Source organism: Manis javanica, chromosome X, assembly GCF_040802235.1.
Source record: "Manis javanica isolate MJ-LG chromosome X, MJ_LKY, whole genome shotgun sequence".
Taxonomy (NCBI): Eukaryota; Metazoa; Chordata; class Mammalia; order Pholidota; family Manidae; genus Manis; species Manis javanica.
In genome coordinates this window covers 50,936,778-50,949,783 of record NC_133174.1, presented here as the reverse complement: position 1 = coordinate 50,949,783, position 13,006 = coordinate 50,936,778, and the positions used below count along the sequence as shown (strand labels likewise).

Genomic DNA, 13,006 nt, shown 5'->3' with positions numbered 1-13,006 from the left:
GGATTAAACAATTCCCAGATAAGCAAAAGTTGAGGGAATTTACCTCCAACAAACCATCTCTACAGTGTATTTTAAAGGGACTGTCCTAGATGGAAGTATGCCTAAGACTAAATACCTGTCACCAAAGAAAATAAAACCACAGCAAAGAAAGTAGACCAACCAAATACTAACTAAATGCAAAATAAAATCAGCTATCCACAAAATCAGTCAAGGGAAGCACAAAGAGTACAGAATAAAACACCTAACATATAAAGAGTGGAGGAGGAAGAAAAAGAAGGATGAGAAATAAAGACTCATCAGACTTTGTTTACAATAGTGTAATAAATGAGTTAAGTTAGATGGTTAGAGAGTAAAGAAGCTACACTTGAAACTTTGGTAACCACGAATCCAAAGTCTGCAATGGCAATAAGTACATATCTATCAATAATCACCCTAAATGTAAATGGACTGAATGCAACAATCAAAAGACACAGAGTAATAGAATGTATAAAAAAGTAAGACCCATCTTTATGCTGTCTAAAAGAGACTAAATTCAAACCCAAAGTCATACACAGACTAAAAGTGAAGGGATGGAAAAAGGTATTTCATGCAAGCAATAGGGAGAAAAAAGCAGGAGTTGTAGTACTTGTATCAGACAAAATAGACTTCAAAACAAAGAAAGGAACAAGAAACAAAGAAGGACATTACATAATGATAAAGGGGTCAGTCCAACATGAGGATATAACCATTATAAATATCTATGTACCGAACACAGGAGCACCTACATATATGAAACAAATACTAACAGAATTAAAGGAAAAAATAGAATGCAATGCATTCATTTTATGAGAGTTCAACACATCATTAACTCCAAAGGACAAATCAACCAGACAGAAAACACATAAGGACCCAGAGACACTGAACAACACATTAGAACAGATGGACCTAACAGACATCTATAGAACTCTATGCCCAAAAGCAGCAGGATGCACATTCTTCTCAAGTGCACATGGAACATTTTCCAGAATAGACCACATACTAGGCCACAAAAAGACGCTCAGTAAATTCAGAAAGATTGAGGTTCTACCAACCAACTTCTCAGACAACAAAGGCATAAAACTAGAAATAAATTGTACAAAGAAAACAAAAAGGCTCACAAACACATGGAGGCTTAACAACGTGCTCCTAAATAATCAATGGACCAATGACCAAATCAAAATAGAGATCAAGCAACATATGAAAAAAAATGACAACAACAACACAAAGCCCCAACTTCTGTGGGACACAGCAAAGGCAGTTCTAAGAGGAAAGTATATAGAAATCCAGGCCTATTTAAAGAAGGAAGAACAATCCCAAATGAATAGCCTAAAGTCACAATTACAGAAATTGGAAAAAGAAGAACAAATGAGGCCCAAAGTCAGCAGAAGGAGGGACATAATAAAGACCAGAGAAGAAATAAATAAAATTGAGAAGAATAAAACAATAGAAAAAATTAATGAAACCAAGAACTGGTTCTTTGAGAAAATAACCAAAACATATACACCCCCAGGCATACTTATTAGAAAAAATAAGAGAATCTACACATATAAACATAATCAGAAACAAGAAAGGAAAATCCATGGCAGACACCACAGAAATACCAAGAATTATTAGAGGTTACTATGAAAATCTATATGCTAACAAATTGGATAACCTAGAAGAAATGGACAACTTTCTAGAAAAATACAACCTTCCAAGACTGACCCAGGAAGAAACAGAAAATCTAAACAGACCAGTTACCAGCAACGAAATTGAATTGGTAATGAAAAAACTACCCAAGAACAAAACCCCTGGACCATATGCATTCACCGCTGAATTATATCAGACATTTAGAGAAGACATAATACTCATTCTCCTTAAAGTTTTCCAAAAAAATAGAAGAAGAGGGAATACTTCTAAACTCATTCGATGAAGCCAGCATCACTCTAATACCAAAACCAGTCGAAGACACCACCAAAAAAGAAAACTACAGACCAATATCCCTGATGAAAATAGATGCAAAAATACTCAACAAAATATTAGCAAACCGAATTCAAAAATACGTCAAGAAGATCATGCACCATGATCAAGTGGGATTCATCCAAGGGATGTAAGGATGGTACAACATTCGAAAATCCATCAACATCATCCCCCACATCAACAAAAAGGACAAAAACCACATGATCATCTCCATAGATGCTGAAAAAGCTTTCGGCAAAATTCAACACCCATCATGATAAAAACTCTCAACAAAATGGGTATAGAGGACAAGTACCTCAACATAATAAAGGCCATATCTGACAAAAGCACAGCCAACATTATACTTAACAGCGAGAAGCTGAAAGGTATTCATCTAAGATGGAGAACAAGACAAGGATACCCACTCTCCCCACTTATATTCAAGATAGTACTGGAGGTCTTAGCCACGGCAATCAGACAACACAAAGAAATAAAAGGCATCAAGATTGGTAAGGAAGAAGCCAAACTGTCACTGTTTGCAGATGATATGATATTGTATATATAAAACCCTAAAGAATCCACTCCATAACTACTAGAACTAAAATCTGAATTCAGCAGAGTTGCAGAAATGCAAAAGTTGTCTTCACATGCAAAGACAGCAGTTCAAGACTACAAAGAACATGAAAAATCAAGGAAACATGACCGCTAAAGGAACATAATAGTGTTCCAGAAAGTGACCCCCAAAGACATGGAAATCTGTGATTTGCATGTTAAACCATCCAAAATAGTTGTTTTAAAGAAGCTCAGTGAGCTACAAGAAAACAAAAGGGACATGAAATTCAACAAAATCAGGGAGACAATAAATTTAACAGAGTAGAAATCACACACATGCACAAAAAACAAATTATAGAACTAAAGAATACAATGAATGAAATGAAAAATGGAATAGAAAGAATCTGTGATGTCAAAGACAGGTCATTGGAAATTGTCTAGTCAGAGTAGAACAAAGGAAAAAATATGAAAAGGAGTGAAGAATTATTTGAATTATAGGATAAAATTAAGAGAAATAATCTATAAAATATTGGAGTCCCAGAAGAAGAGAGGGAGAGTGGGGCAGAAAGCTTATTTAAAAACTAAATAGCTGAGAACTTCCCAATTCTGGGTAGATGTTTGCATATTCGACTTAATTAGGCTCATTTGTCTCTGAACAATTTGAACACATATGATCTTCTCCAAGACACATTACAGTAAAACTGTCCAAAATCAAAGACAGAGGGAAGGTTAAAAGCAGCAAGAGGAATAAAAAATATCCTTACATACAAGGGAATTCCCATAAGGCTATAAGCAGATACCTAACAGACCAGGAGAGACTGGAATGATATAGTCAAATTGCTCAAAGAAAACTGCCAACTAGGAAAGTTTTTCTTCAGAAATGAAGGGAAGAAAGACTTTCCCTGACCAAAAAAATCAGAGAGAGTTCATCACCACTATATTTATTTTACAAGAAGTGCTAACAGGAGTTTTTCAAGCTGAAATAAAATGATACTAATTAATAATATAGGCATATGAAAATATAAATGCACAGGTAAACTCAGTACATAGTCTAATTCAGAGTACTCTAATATGGGGCTTGTTAGTCACATCTATAAAGTACAAAAGGATTAAAATATAGGTAACAATAATTTGTTAATGAATAATAAAATGTGTAAATTGTGATACCAAAAGCATACAATGTGGTAAGGGGAGTAAAAAGGTAGAATTTTTGTAAAAAATTACAAAGTTTATTTGTTATCAGCATAAAAAAGACTGTTGTAACTATAATATTTTTGAAGGCCTTATTGTAACCTAAAGCAAGCACCCACAGTAGATACACAAAAGAAAATGAGGTATGAAACAAAGCCTAGCACTATGAAAATTCATCAATTCATAAAGGAAGATAGCAAGATAAAAAGAAAAGGACAGAGGAAATATAAAACAGCCAGAAAACAATTCTGGCAATAGTAAGTCCTTACCTATCAGTAATTACTTTAATATAAATAGATTAAATTATCCTATCAACATGGATAGAATGCCTCAATGGATAAAAAAAGTCAAGACACAACTATACACTGCTTGCAAAAGACTCAGATCACCTTTAAGAATACACATGATCTCAAAGTGAAAGGATGGTAAAAGATATGCCACGCAAGTGGAAACAAGAGAGAACAAAGATGGCTATACTTATATCAGAGAAATAGACTAAAAGTCAAGAACTGTCACAAGAAACAAAGATCACTGTATAAGTCATTCATCAACAGGATATAACAATTATATATATACATATATAACTATATATATCTGACATTGGAGCAGCTAAATATATTAAGCAAATACTAACATCTGAAGGAAGAAATAGACAACCATGTAATAATAGGGGATTTTAATAGCCCACTTTCAACAATTGATAGCTCAACTAGGAAAACAAAGACCAAGAAAATATTGCACTGGAAATTTATTTGAACCAAATGGACCTAAAAGACACACAATGAACATTCCACTCAGCAGCAGCAAAATCCACATTTTTCTCAAGTACACAAAGAAAATTCTCCAGTATAGCATGTGTCAGGTCACAAACAATTCTTAGGAAATTTAAGAAGACTGAAATTTTATCAAGTATCTTTTCCAACCACAATGGTATGAAACCAGAAATCAACAACAGAAGGAAAAATAGAATATTCACAAATATGTGGAAATTAAACAACTCCTGAACAACTAATGGGTCAATGAAGAGATCAAAAGGTAAATTAAAAAGTATTTTGATATAAATAAAAATGGAATAGAGTACATCAAAATCTATGAGATGTAGCAAAAGCAGTTTTAGGAGAGAAGTTTGTAGTCATAAATGTCTACATTAAGAAAAAAAATTCAAATAAACAACCTAACTTTACTTCAAGGAACAAGAGAAAGAAGAAATTAAGTGCAAAATTAGCAGAAAAAAGAAATATCAGAGCAGAAATAAACAGAGACCAGAAAGAGCAATAGAAAAGATTAGTGAAATTAAGAGCTGTTTTTTTGAAAAGATAAACAAATCCTTAGCTAGTCTAATTAAAAAACAAAGATTCAAATAAAATCAGAAATTAAAGAGGAAATAATACAAATGACACCAAGGAAGTAGAAAAAATCATAAGAAAAAACTGAAAAATTACACACAACAAATTGGATAACCTAGAAAAAATTGATAAATTCTAATAAACATACAATGAACCAAATCTGAATCATGGAAAAATAGAAAATCTGAACATACTGAGTAAGAACAATGAATCAATAATCAAAATCCTCCTAATGAAGAAAAGTCTAGAAATAGATGGTTTCACTGGTGAATTTTATAAAATATTTTTAAAATAATCAATACCAGTCCTTCTCAAAGTTCCAACAATTGAAGAGAAGGGAACACTCCCAAACTCAATTTATGAAGCCAGCATTACACTGATACCAAATCCAGAAAAGGACATTACAAGAAAAGAAAACTATCAGCCAATATCCCTGATTAATGTAGATGCAAAAATTCTCAACAAAATACTTGTAAACTAAATTCAATAGCACATTAGAAGGGTCATACACTATAATCAAGTGGGATTCATCTTTGGGATGCAAGGATGGTTCTATATATGGAAATGAATAAATGTGATAGACCACATTAACAGAATGTAAGATTTAAAATTACATGATCATCTCAATAGATGCAAAAAAAGCATTTAACAAAATTGAGCACCCTTTCATGGTAAAAACTCTCAACAAAAAAAGATATAGAAGTAATGTACCTCAACATATCAAAGGCCATAGATGACAAGGCCACGGCTAACATGATACTCAATAGTGAAAGGTTGAAAGCTATTTTTCTAAGATCAGGAACACTACAATGGTGCCTGCTCTCACCACTTCCACTTAACATAGTACTGGAAGCCCTAGCCAGATCAATTAGGCAAGAAAAAGAAGTAAAAGGTATCTGAATGAGAAAGGAAGACATAAAATTGTTTGCCTATGACAAGATTTTATATATAGAAAATTCTGAAGATTCCATGAAAATCTGTCATATATAATTAATGAATTCAGTAAAGTTGCAACATGCAAAATCAATATACAAAACTCAGTAGCATCTATACAACAATAAATTATCAGAAAAAAATTAATAAAACAATCCATTTATAATAGTATTAAAAACAATAACATCCTTGGGAATAAATCTAAGGTGGTGAAAGATGTACACCCTGGAAACTCTAAAGATATTTATGAAAGGAATTGAAGATGACACAAAAATAGATGCTATCCTGTGTCCCTGCATTGGAAGAAATAATGTTAAAATGTCCATACTACCCTAAGCCATCTATAGATTCAGTGCTATGCATATCAAGATTCCAATGACATTTCTTACAGAAATAGGAATAAACAATCCTGAAATTTGTATGGAACCATAATAGACCCTGAATAGCCAAAGCAATCCTGAGGAAGAACAAAGCTGGAAGCATCACACATCCTGACTTCAAAATATCACAATGCTACTAATCAAAACAGTATGGTACTAGGAAAAATACAGATACATAGACCAATGGAAGAGACCCGAGAGCTGAGAAATAAACACGTGTATATGGTCAAGGAATGTTTGACAAGGGGCCCAAGAATACCTAATAGAAAAGGGCAGTCTTTTCAATATATGGTTCTGGGAAAATTGGAAAATTTATATGCAAAAGTGGGTTCTAGCCCTTGCTTTGTGACCTTGGGTATGACATTTACTCCAGGTCTCAGTGTCCTTATTTGTAAAATGGTTAATGGCAACACGAAAGTTTTTCAGTAATACCTGAGTAGATGGGAAAGCGTGTGTTGCAGCAATCAGCACACCATTCCAAAATCTATTAAGGAATGGAATTCTTCATTTTGATCATTTTCAATTCCAGTTCACACTCTCTAAAATAGTCTGCTTTGAATTGTCTGCCCAAAGTGGTCACTGGGTAATATGAGAAGTCCCTTGCTAATTAACTTATACCCTTTCTCTTTTATCTCCCATCTATTATAGGTGTCAACTCTGCCCGCTCGGTTCCTCCTTCCTACCCGCCACCACAGGACCCGTTAAACCAAGGCCAGTACCTGGTCCCTGATGGCATCGCTCAGTCGCAGGTCTTTGAGTTCACTGAACCCAAGCGCAGCCAGTCACCATTCTGGCAAAACTTCAGCAGGTTAACCCCCTTCAAAAAATAATACCTACAGGGAGGCAGATAATTTTAAAATAAAGTAAATAATATTATATTTATAGATGGACATTTTTTCGGAGAAGCACTGTTGAAATTTATATATGTATGCATATGTATATACATATACATATGCATATATATGTATGTATGTGTGTGTGTGTATACATACATACACAAACACACACCCTTACCCTTGATTGTACACACACAGACACACACACACACCCTTACCCTTGAGTACATACACACACACCACAGAGAAGGACCAAAAATGTTTTATGTTGTTTTGGGGAAATGAAATCTATAATTGATAAGAACAGATATCAGTAATTTCCAGACGTGTTGATCCCTTCTTAAAATTTTTCTGTTCTAACCGTGTCCCCCTCCCCTTTATTTTCAGAAACTGACATTTCTATTTGTTCCTTTTCTCATTGTGATCTCTTTGCTCCCCTGTGAGTGACTAATTGACTTATCATTATTACCATAGATGTGTTTGTGGGGTTTTTTTTCTTTTCTGATGATACTGATACTGATGACTTTTGGATTTAATTTGATGTGGTTGAAGTTTGGGAGTTTGGAATTTCTTTTTCCCTTTGTTCACTGCATAAAGGGCAGATCCCCTTTCTCTTCTTCCTAAGCTGACCATCTACAAATGTTCTACAGCCCTGCAGTTGCCCCAGACAGCCTTTTCTCTGCATCTTCTGTCCCCACTCATGCCAGTCTGGACATGCTCTGTTGTGCCCTATGACATAACTGCTCAATATTTCTATTGCTTTTTGTAGAGGGGTCAAAACTAAACAGAAGCAAGGGAGTGTCAGAGTATAATGATGCTAGAGAGGACTTCTGTTCAGGGAACATTCTGCATTTGGGCTGTTTCTTCTCCTAGGACTGGGAGGTCCCATGCTGTAGCACTGTGGGTCATGACAGTTTTGTATCTGGGGTTGTTTGGGCAAATTATCTCTTCTTCAAGCTGCCTTGGTTATGGTGTTCCTTCTAGGCCTGTCCCTCCCCTAACCTAAAAGATCTGAACCGGGAGCAAAAAGGCTGAGACTCTACCTTCTGGGGGAGTGACTCAACTGCCTCTACCACCAATTAGAATAAAGGTGGGGCTCCTCACTGCAATCAGTTTGGGGGCCTGTTTATCCCTGCTTCCATTTGCAGATTGTTTAGGCAGCATTATTGATAGGAATCTATGGAGGGGTCAAGACAGAGCCCACCTGATCGTCATCAGCTGCCTTCAAGTTATTGACCTGGACGGGATCCAAGGCTGACAATAACCTATTATAGGAAAGAACAGGGATGGGCATGGCAAGAGACAGCCTTAGCCCAATATACGTACCTGCAGTTCCCACCACTCAAGTTATGTGAAACTTCCCCTGTTAGCAGATTGCATGGACAATCTTCCATGGCTCCTTCCTTCCCTTTTCCCTGTCTTCCTTCTTTCTTCTCCCCTGGCACAGGAAGACTGCTGGGATTGGCATAGTTAAAGCATTTCTAGCACTCAAAGAATGTCATTTCTAACATTCTCCCATCTCAGGACATTTGTAACAAGTAAGCAAGGAAGTCAAGGGGGACCTTCCCTGTGGAGAAAGTATCTGAGATAGAGATCCAACCCTCAGGTTCATTTTTTGCAGGCTTTACACTGGGGAAAAAGTAACTTCTCACAGAAAAATGCAGGCTCTCTGTGGGTATAGGAGTACCTACCTGTTCTTCCTTCCCACATGGCCCCTTGGTGAATAGACCTTGAACAGCAAGGTGAAAGGAATACAAAGGAGTGAGGATAGGCCCTGATATAGAGAGCGACTTTAGCAAAGAATCTAGAGATTTTGAGTCTGTCCTGGACTCCATGGGAGAAAACTTCATCATAAAAGGACCTCAGCTTTCTAAGCAGCAACCATGGCTACATGGGGTCCTCAGCATAGTTGGCTTGATTGCTGCTCTGTGCCTCCTGACCCAGACCAGGTCCTGCCCAGCTTGGGAATTTTCCCTCTGTGGAAATCCAATTACAAGCTATTAAAATTTCTATCCCATCACACCCCAATCAGACTTGTGGAGTAGGCCAAAGGTAAGTCTGAGCTGTGCAGAGGGCTAGGACTCAGAACTGGCCACCACTACTCAGCAAATGACCCACCTACTTATGCCCTCTTGGGAAAGAACCTGGTACCCAGTGCCTGAGCTAAAATAGCCTCCCTGTCAAACAATGTATTTCAATGGCTGTGTAGGTGTTCCTTGAGTATACATCCTTTTCCTAATTTTCATTCCTTCCCACTAGGCTTGACCTTGACATGTTTCTCCAGGGACTGGCAGCACACCAAGAGAGGGTGCTTGGAGAAGTCCCTGGACCTATTAATATCTCTTAGCCAAGCTCACTTCTCTCCCCTCAACCCCACTCCACTGGGCCTGTCCCCAGACCTTCAAGATCAGGGATATCACCTCCTGCCACCAACCTCTCATCTATATGCCAATGACTTGTGAAAAAAAGAAATCAGTTCACCATTGGTTACAGTGTTCCCCCAGCCTATGGCAGCAACCTCAAGGGGAGGGAGCTCCATTACCTGGACTTGCGGTCCAAGCCTATTCTTGTGTTCCCATAGCAGTGCTATCCCAAAGAATTATTTAAATTGCCTCTATTTCTGCATGGCTCTGAGCTCCCCTTTTGTCAACTCAGTGAGGCCTGGATTTGCTCATCAAAGGCTTTGCTAGTGTATTCTATGGGCCCTGCTGTGGGATGGTCCTAAAATAGAAAACCAGCCCCTCTGTCTCTTTCCTTCTCTCCCTTTCTCTCTATGTGTATATCTCTAAGGAAAGAAACAAAGGAGTTATAACAATTGTAGTGTGAAGCCAAATAGTGATCTTTTAGTGCTTTGAGGATGGGGTAGGCTGGGGTGGATGGATGGGCAACAGTGATTTTGATTACCCCTTCTGCTCTGCATATGCCAGTTTATTATTTCATTTCTTTTGTTTGACCCTGTCAAACAATTGTCAAAGTTGTGTGTTTAAAAAAAATGTTTAACAACAAAAATATGATGTTGTAATGACACAAAGCCTTATTAAAATATTTATGGAGTTCAATAAAAGAAGTAAAAAGACACCTCCAGGCATAGCTCTCGTGCCATTTTTCTGTGTGTGTGTATGTGTGTGTGTGTGTGTGTGTGTGTGTTACCAATAAAGGGAATTTGCCTGGTGGGGCGCAGCTGACCCCAACCTAGTCTTTGCTCATAGCCTTGCTTTTCTATTGCTAGGCATCCCATGTGCTGTCTGTGAACTTCCATGTCCTTTCTGGGAGAGCAGGCCAAGACTTGAACCAAAAACCAAACTCAATCCTGTAACCAGCAGCACTTCCAAGTACATTTATGGATGGGATTTTCCCTCATGTCACCTCTCTCTTTGACAAGACTTGAAGTCTCATTCATTACCTTGCACCTTTTCCTTGCACCTGCAAGTCTAATACCTGCCCTGGGCACTCAAAGGATCTTAAAAGTTGCTTTTTGGATCCAGCCAGAGGTCATACCACTTAGGAATTCCCCAACCCAATTCTTTTTGAATGGTTCCAATTTTATCTCCTCAGAGATAGACACATTCCTTATCCATCCCCCAAAGTTAGTGGAGTGACCTTATTGTTTCTTTCATGTCACCTGCACATGGACACTCCTTGCTTCCCACAAGATCTGCATGTGGTATCTTACACTGACCATGAGAGACATAATAGTGGATCTGTTTTGGCACTAATTCACCTGCCTTTCTCCAAAGCAACTAAACACTAACTCTAATAAAGTTCTCATTTACTAAAAGGGTCTAGATAATTGTTCCAAGCTACAAAGTTGGGAGGAATAACAGGTGTTGTAGCTACAAAGTTAGGAGGTTGACCAGGTTGAGGTGTGAGCTTGTCTGTCCAGACCTTGGGGATGCCCCTCCCAGGATTTGAAGAAAGTGAAAATTAAACTGTCTTCATCAGTAAATTTTATTTACCTTTTCTCTATTTCTTGGTTCTTTTCTCACTTATCCTCTTTTACTACTATCCCCAACCTTTCCCTTTTCCATGAGGGTCTGTTATCTCTCTCCACAAAACTCAGCAGGCTCAGTTCTCAGCAATCTTTTCTGCATCTTGCCTATCCCCAGCCTCCACAGCTTCCAGAAGTGAATTGGAGTTACCTTCTACAGAGTAAGGGGACTTAATCTGGACTCCATACTCCCTAAGTAGCTTCTGGGAGTCCTAGAGTGGAAAGTGAGCAGACAAATACAGAGGGTCTTACACTCTGGAATGCAGTGTGTTCATTCCTATGGCACCTAAAATCAAACATTTTTCAGCACCAGAAGAATTACTTCTGAAAACCCCATATAGTCCAGATGTTAAATCCATATTCTTTATTACCACAAAAAATGCCTCTACTACTTGCAAGCTTATTTGCTAAGAGCATTTGCCCACTTCACACCCTCAACTTTATTACAAAGCATCCTATATTCACTGAGAGTTCTACTATATTCATTGATTAAGGTGACACTTTGCTCTCTACTTAATGTTTCCAACTTTCCTTCACTAGGGGCAGAAGCAGCAATAGATTTAAAGTATTTCCAGGAGAATTTCAAAGGGGAGGGCCAAAACAGCCTTTAGGCCCATCCCAAGGTCATTATGTTGAGGGTGATGGCTTCTTGATCTACTTTCCTCAGGATCTTCTGGGATACTCAGGGGTGCAGAGAGATGTTTATGGTTTGCCCAGATGTCCAGGACTAGAATGGGGGAAGGAAACATCCCAGCTTCCAGGAAGGGTCTCTTCCTAGAACAAGTCATCTCTAGCCTCTCTCTATCTGGGGAAGGCTCCTTCTAGGTCTGATGGAGGAGGCTTATGGCTGGTCTAAATACAGATCTATTTTCAGCGACCTTAGTGGTCTCATTTAAATATGGTCTCATTTAATCCTTATGGCAACTATTTGGCAATGGAGTTATTAATCACATTTCACACAGGAAAAGTTAGGGGCTCATTTAAAGCAAATAATCAAGGTTACCTAGATTGTGAGTATTCTTCACTTATCCTCCACCCCTATTCAGGTGATCTCAGAGTACTCAACTCTCTGAACTCCTATCTCATAGCATTCAGTTCAAACAGAGTGTTCTTGGGAGTGGTACAGGTTGGGGAGGGGTTGGAAGCAAGGATATGGAATGAGCTGATACTAACATGTGAATGAGTGTTACTCCCTGTGCTCTGCTTAAGACCCCTGTGTGGGTACAATTGCAATATTTCCAGAATCTCTCTCCTCGCTTTAGTGCATCTCCATATCAGTAGGTTTTTCCAAGGGGTGGAGAGAAGTAGTCCACCTCCATATTAATAGGTAATTACATGGACAAGTGAGGGCTTATCTGGACTGGAGAGGTTGGGTGGAGCTCTCTCTTCTGCAGTCAGGTCTGGAGAGATGCAGGATGATTGCTTGTAAGAAATAAATGGGTTTCTCCCACTTTATTTCTCCCTTTGACTGATTTCGGTTTCAAAGGTATTTTGTCAAAGGATTTTTCCCCCTGGAGTCACATCTGGTGGTAGCAGGAACTCTGAACACAAAATCTGTCTATATAGGTGCGACCCTTGGGTGAGCTGCCTCTAGGGATGGTGGGGAGGGCCCAGTAGCTGCAGCAGTAGAGAGTGCAGCTTCACTCAGGAACCCCCTATATGTGAGGCTTCCAATTGGGGAGCCCCTAGTGGGGAATTGGTCTAGGGTAAAGTACCTCCTAGAGGGGTGGGGCTTTCCCCAGAATTAGGGAAGGGTGGAGACACTGCAAGTTGCAGAATTATCCCTCTGTCAGATAGAAGACTGCTTAGAGGCCTGAATGGCAG

General features: G+C 38.3%; 1 protein-coding gene across 13 annotated transcripts in view; it reads left to right on the top strand.

Moving 5' to 3' along the window:
• ARHGEF9 (Cdc42 guanine nucleotide exchange factor 9) overlaps window positions 1-10,274 on the top strand; it is a 442,967-nt gene extending 432,693 nt beyond the window's left edge. For 12 of the 13 annotated variants that reach the window (XM_073228002.1, XM_073228001.1, XM_073228005.1 and 9 more), the window contains 2 exons: window positions 7,007-7,069; window positions 9,454-10,274. In XM_073228002.1, coding sequence (XP_073084103.1) covers window positions 7,007-7,069; window positions 9,454-9,656 — 266 coding nt within the window. In that variant the 3' untranslated portion in view covers window positions 9,657-10,274. Of the gene's footprint in view, window positions 1-7,006 lie in introns of all 13 variants that reach the window. The other variant, XM_037002403.2, reaches the window with a different exon arrangement.
• Window positions 10,275-13,006: the final 2,732 nt, after the last annotated feature.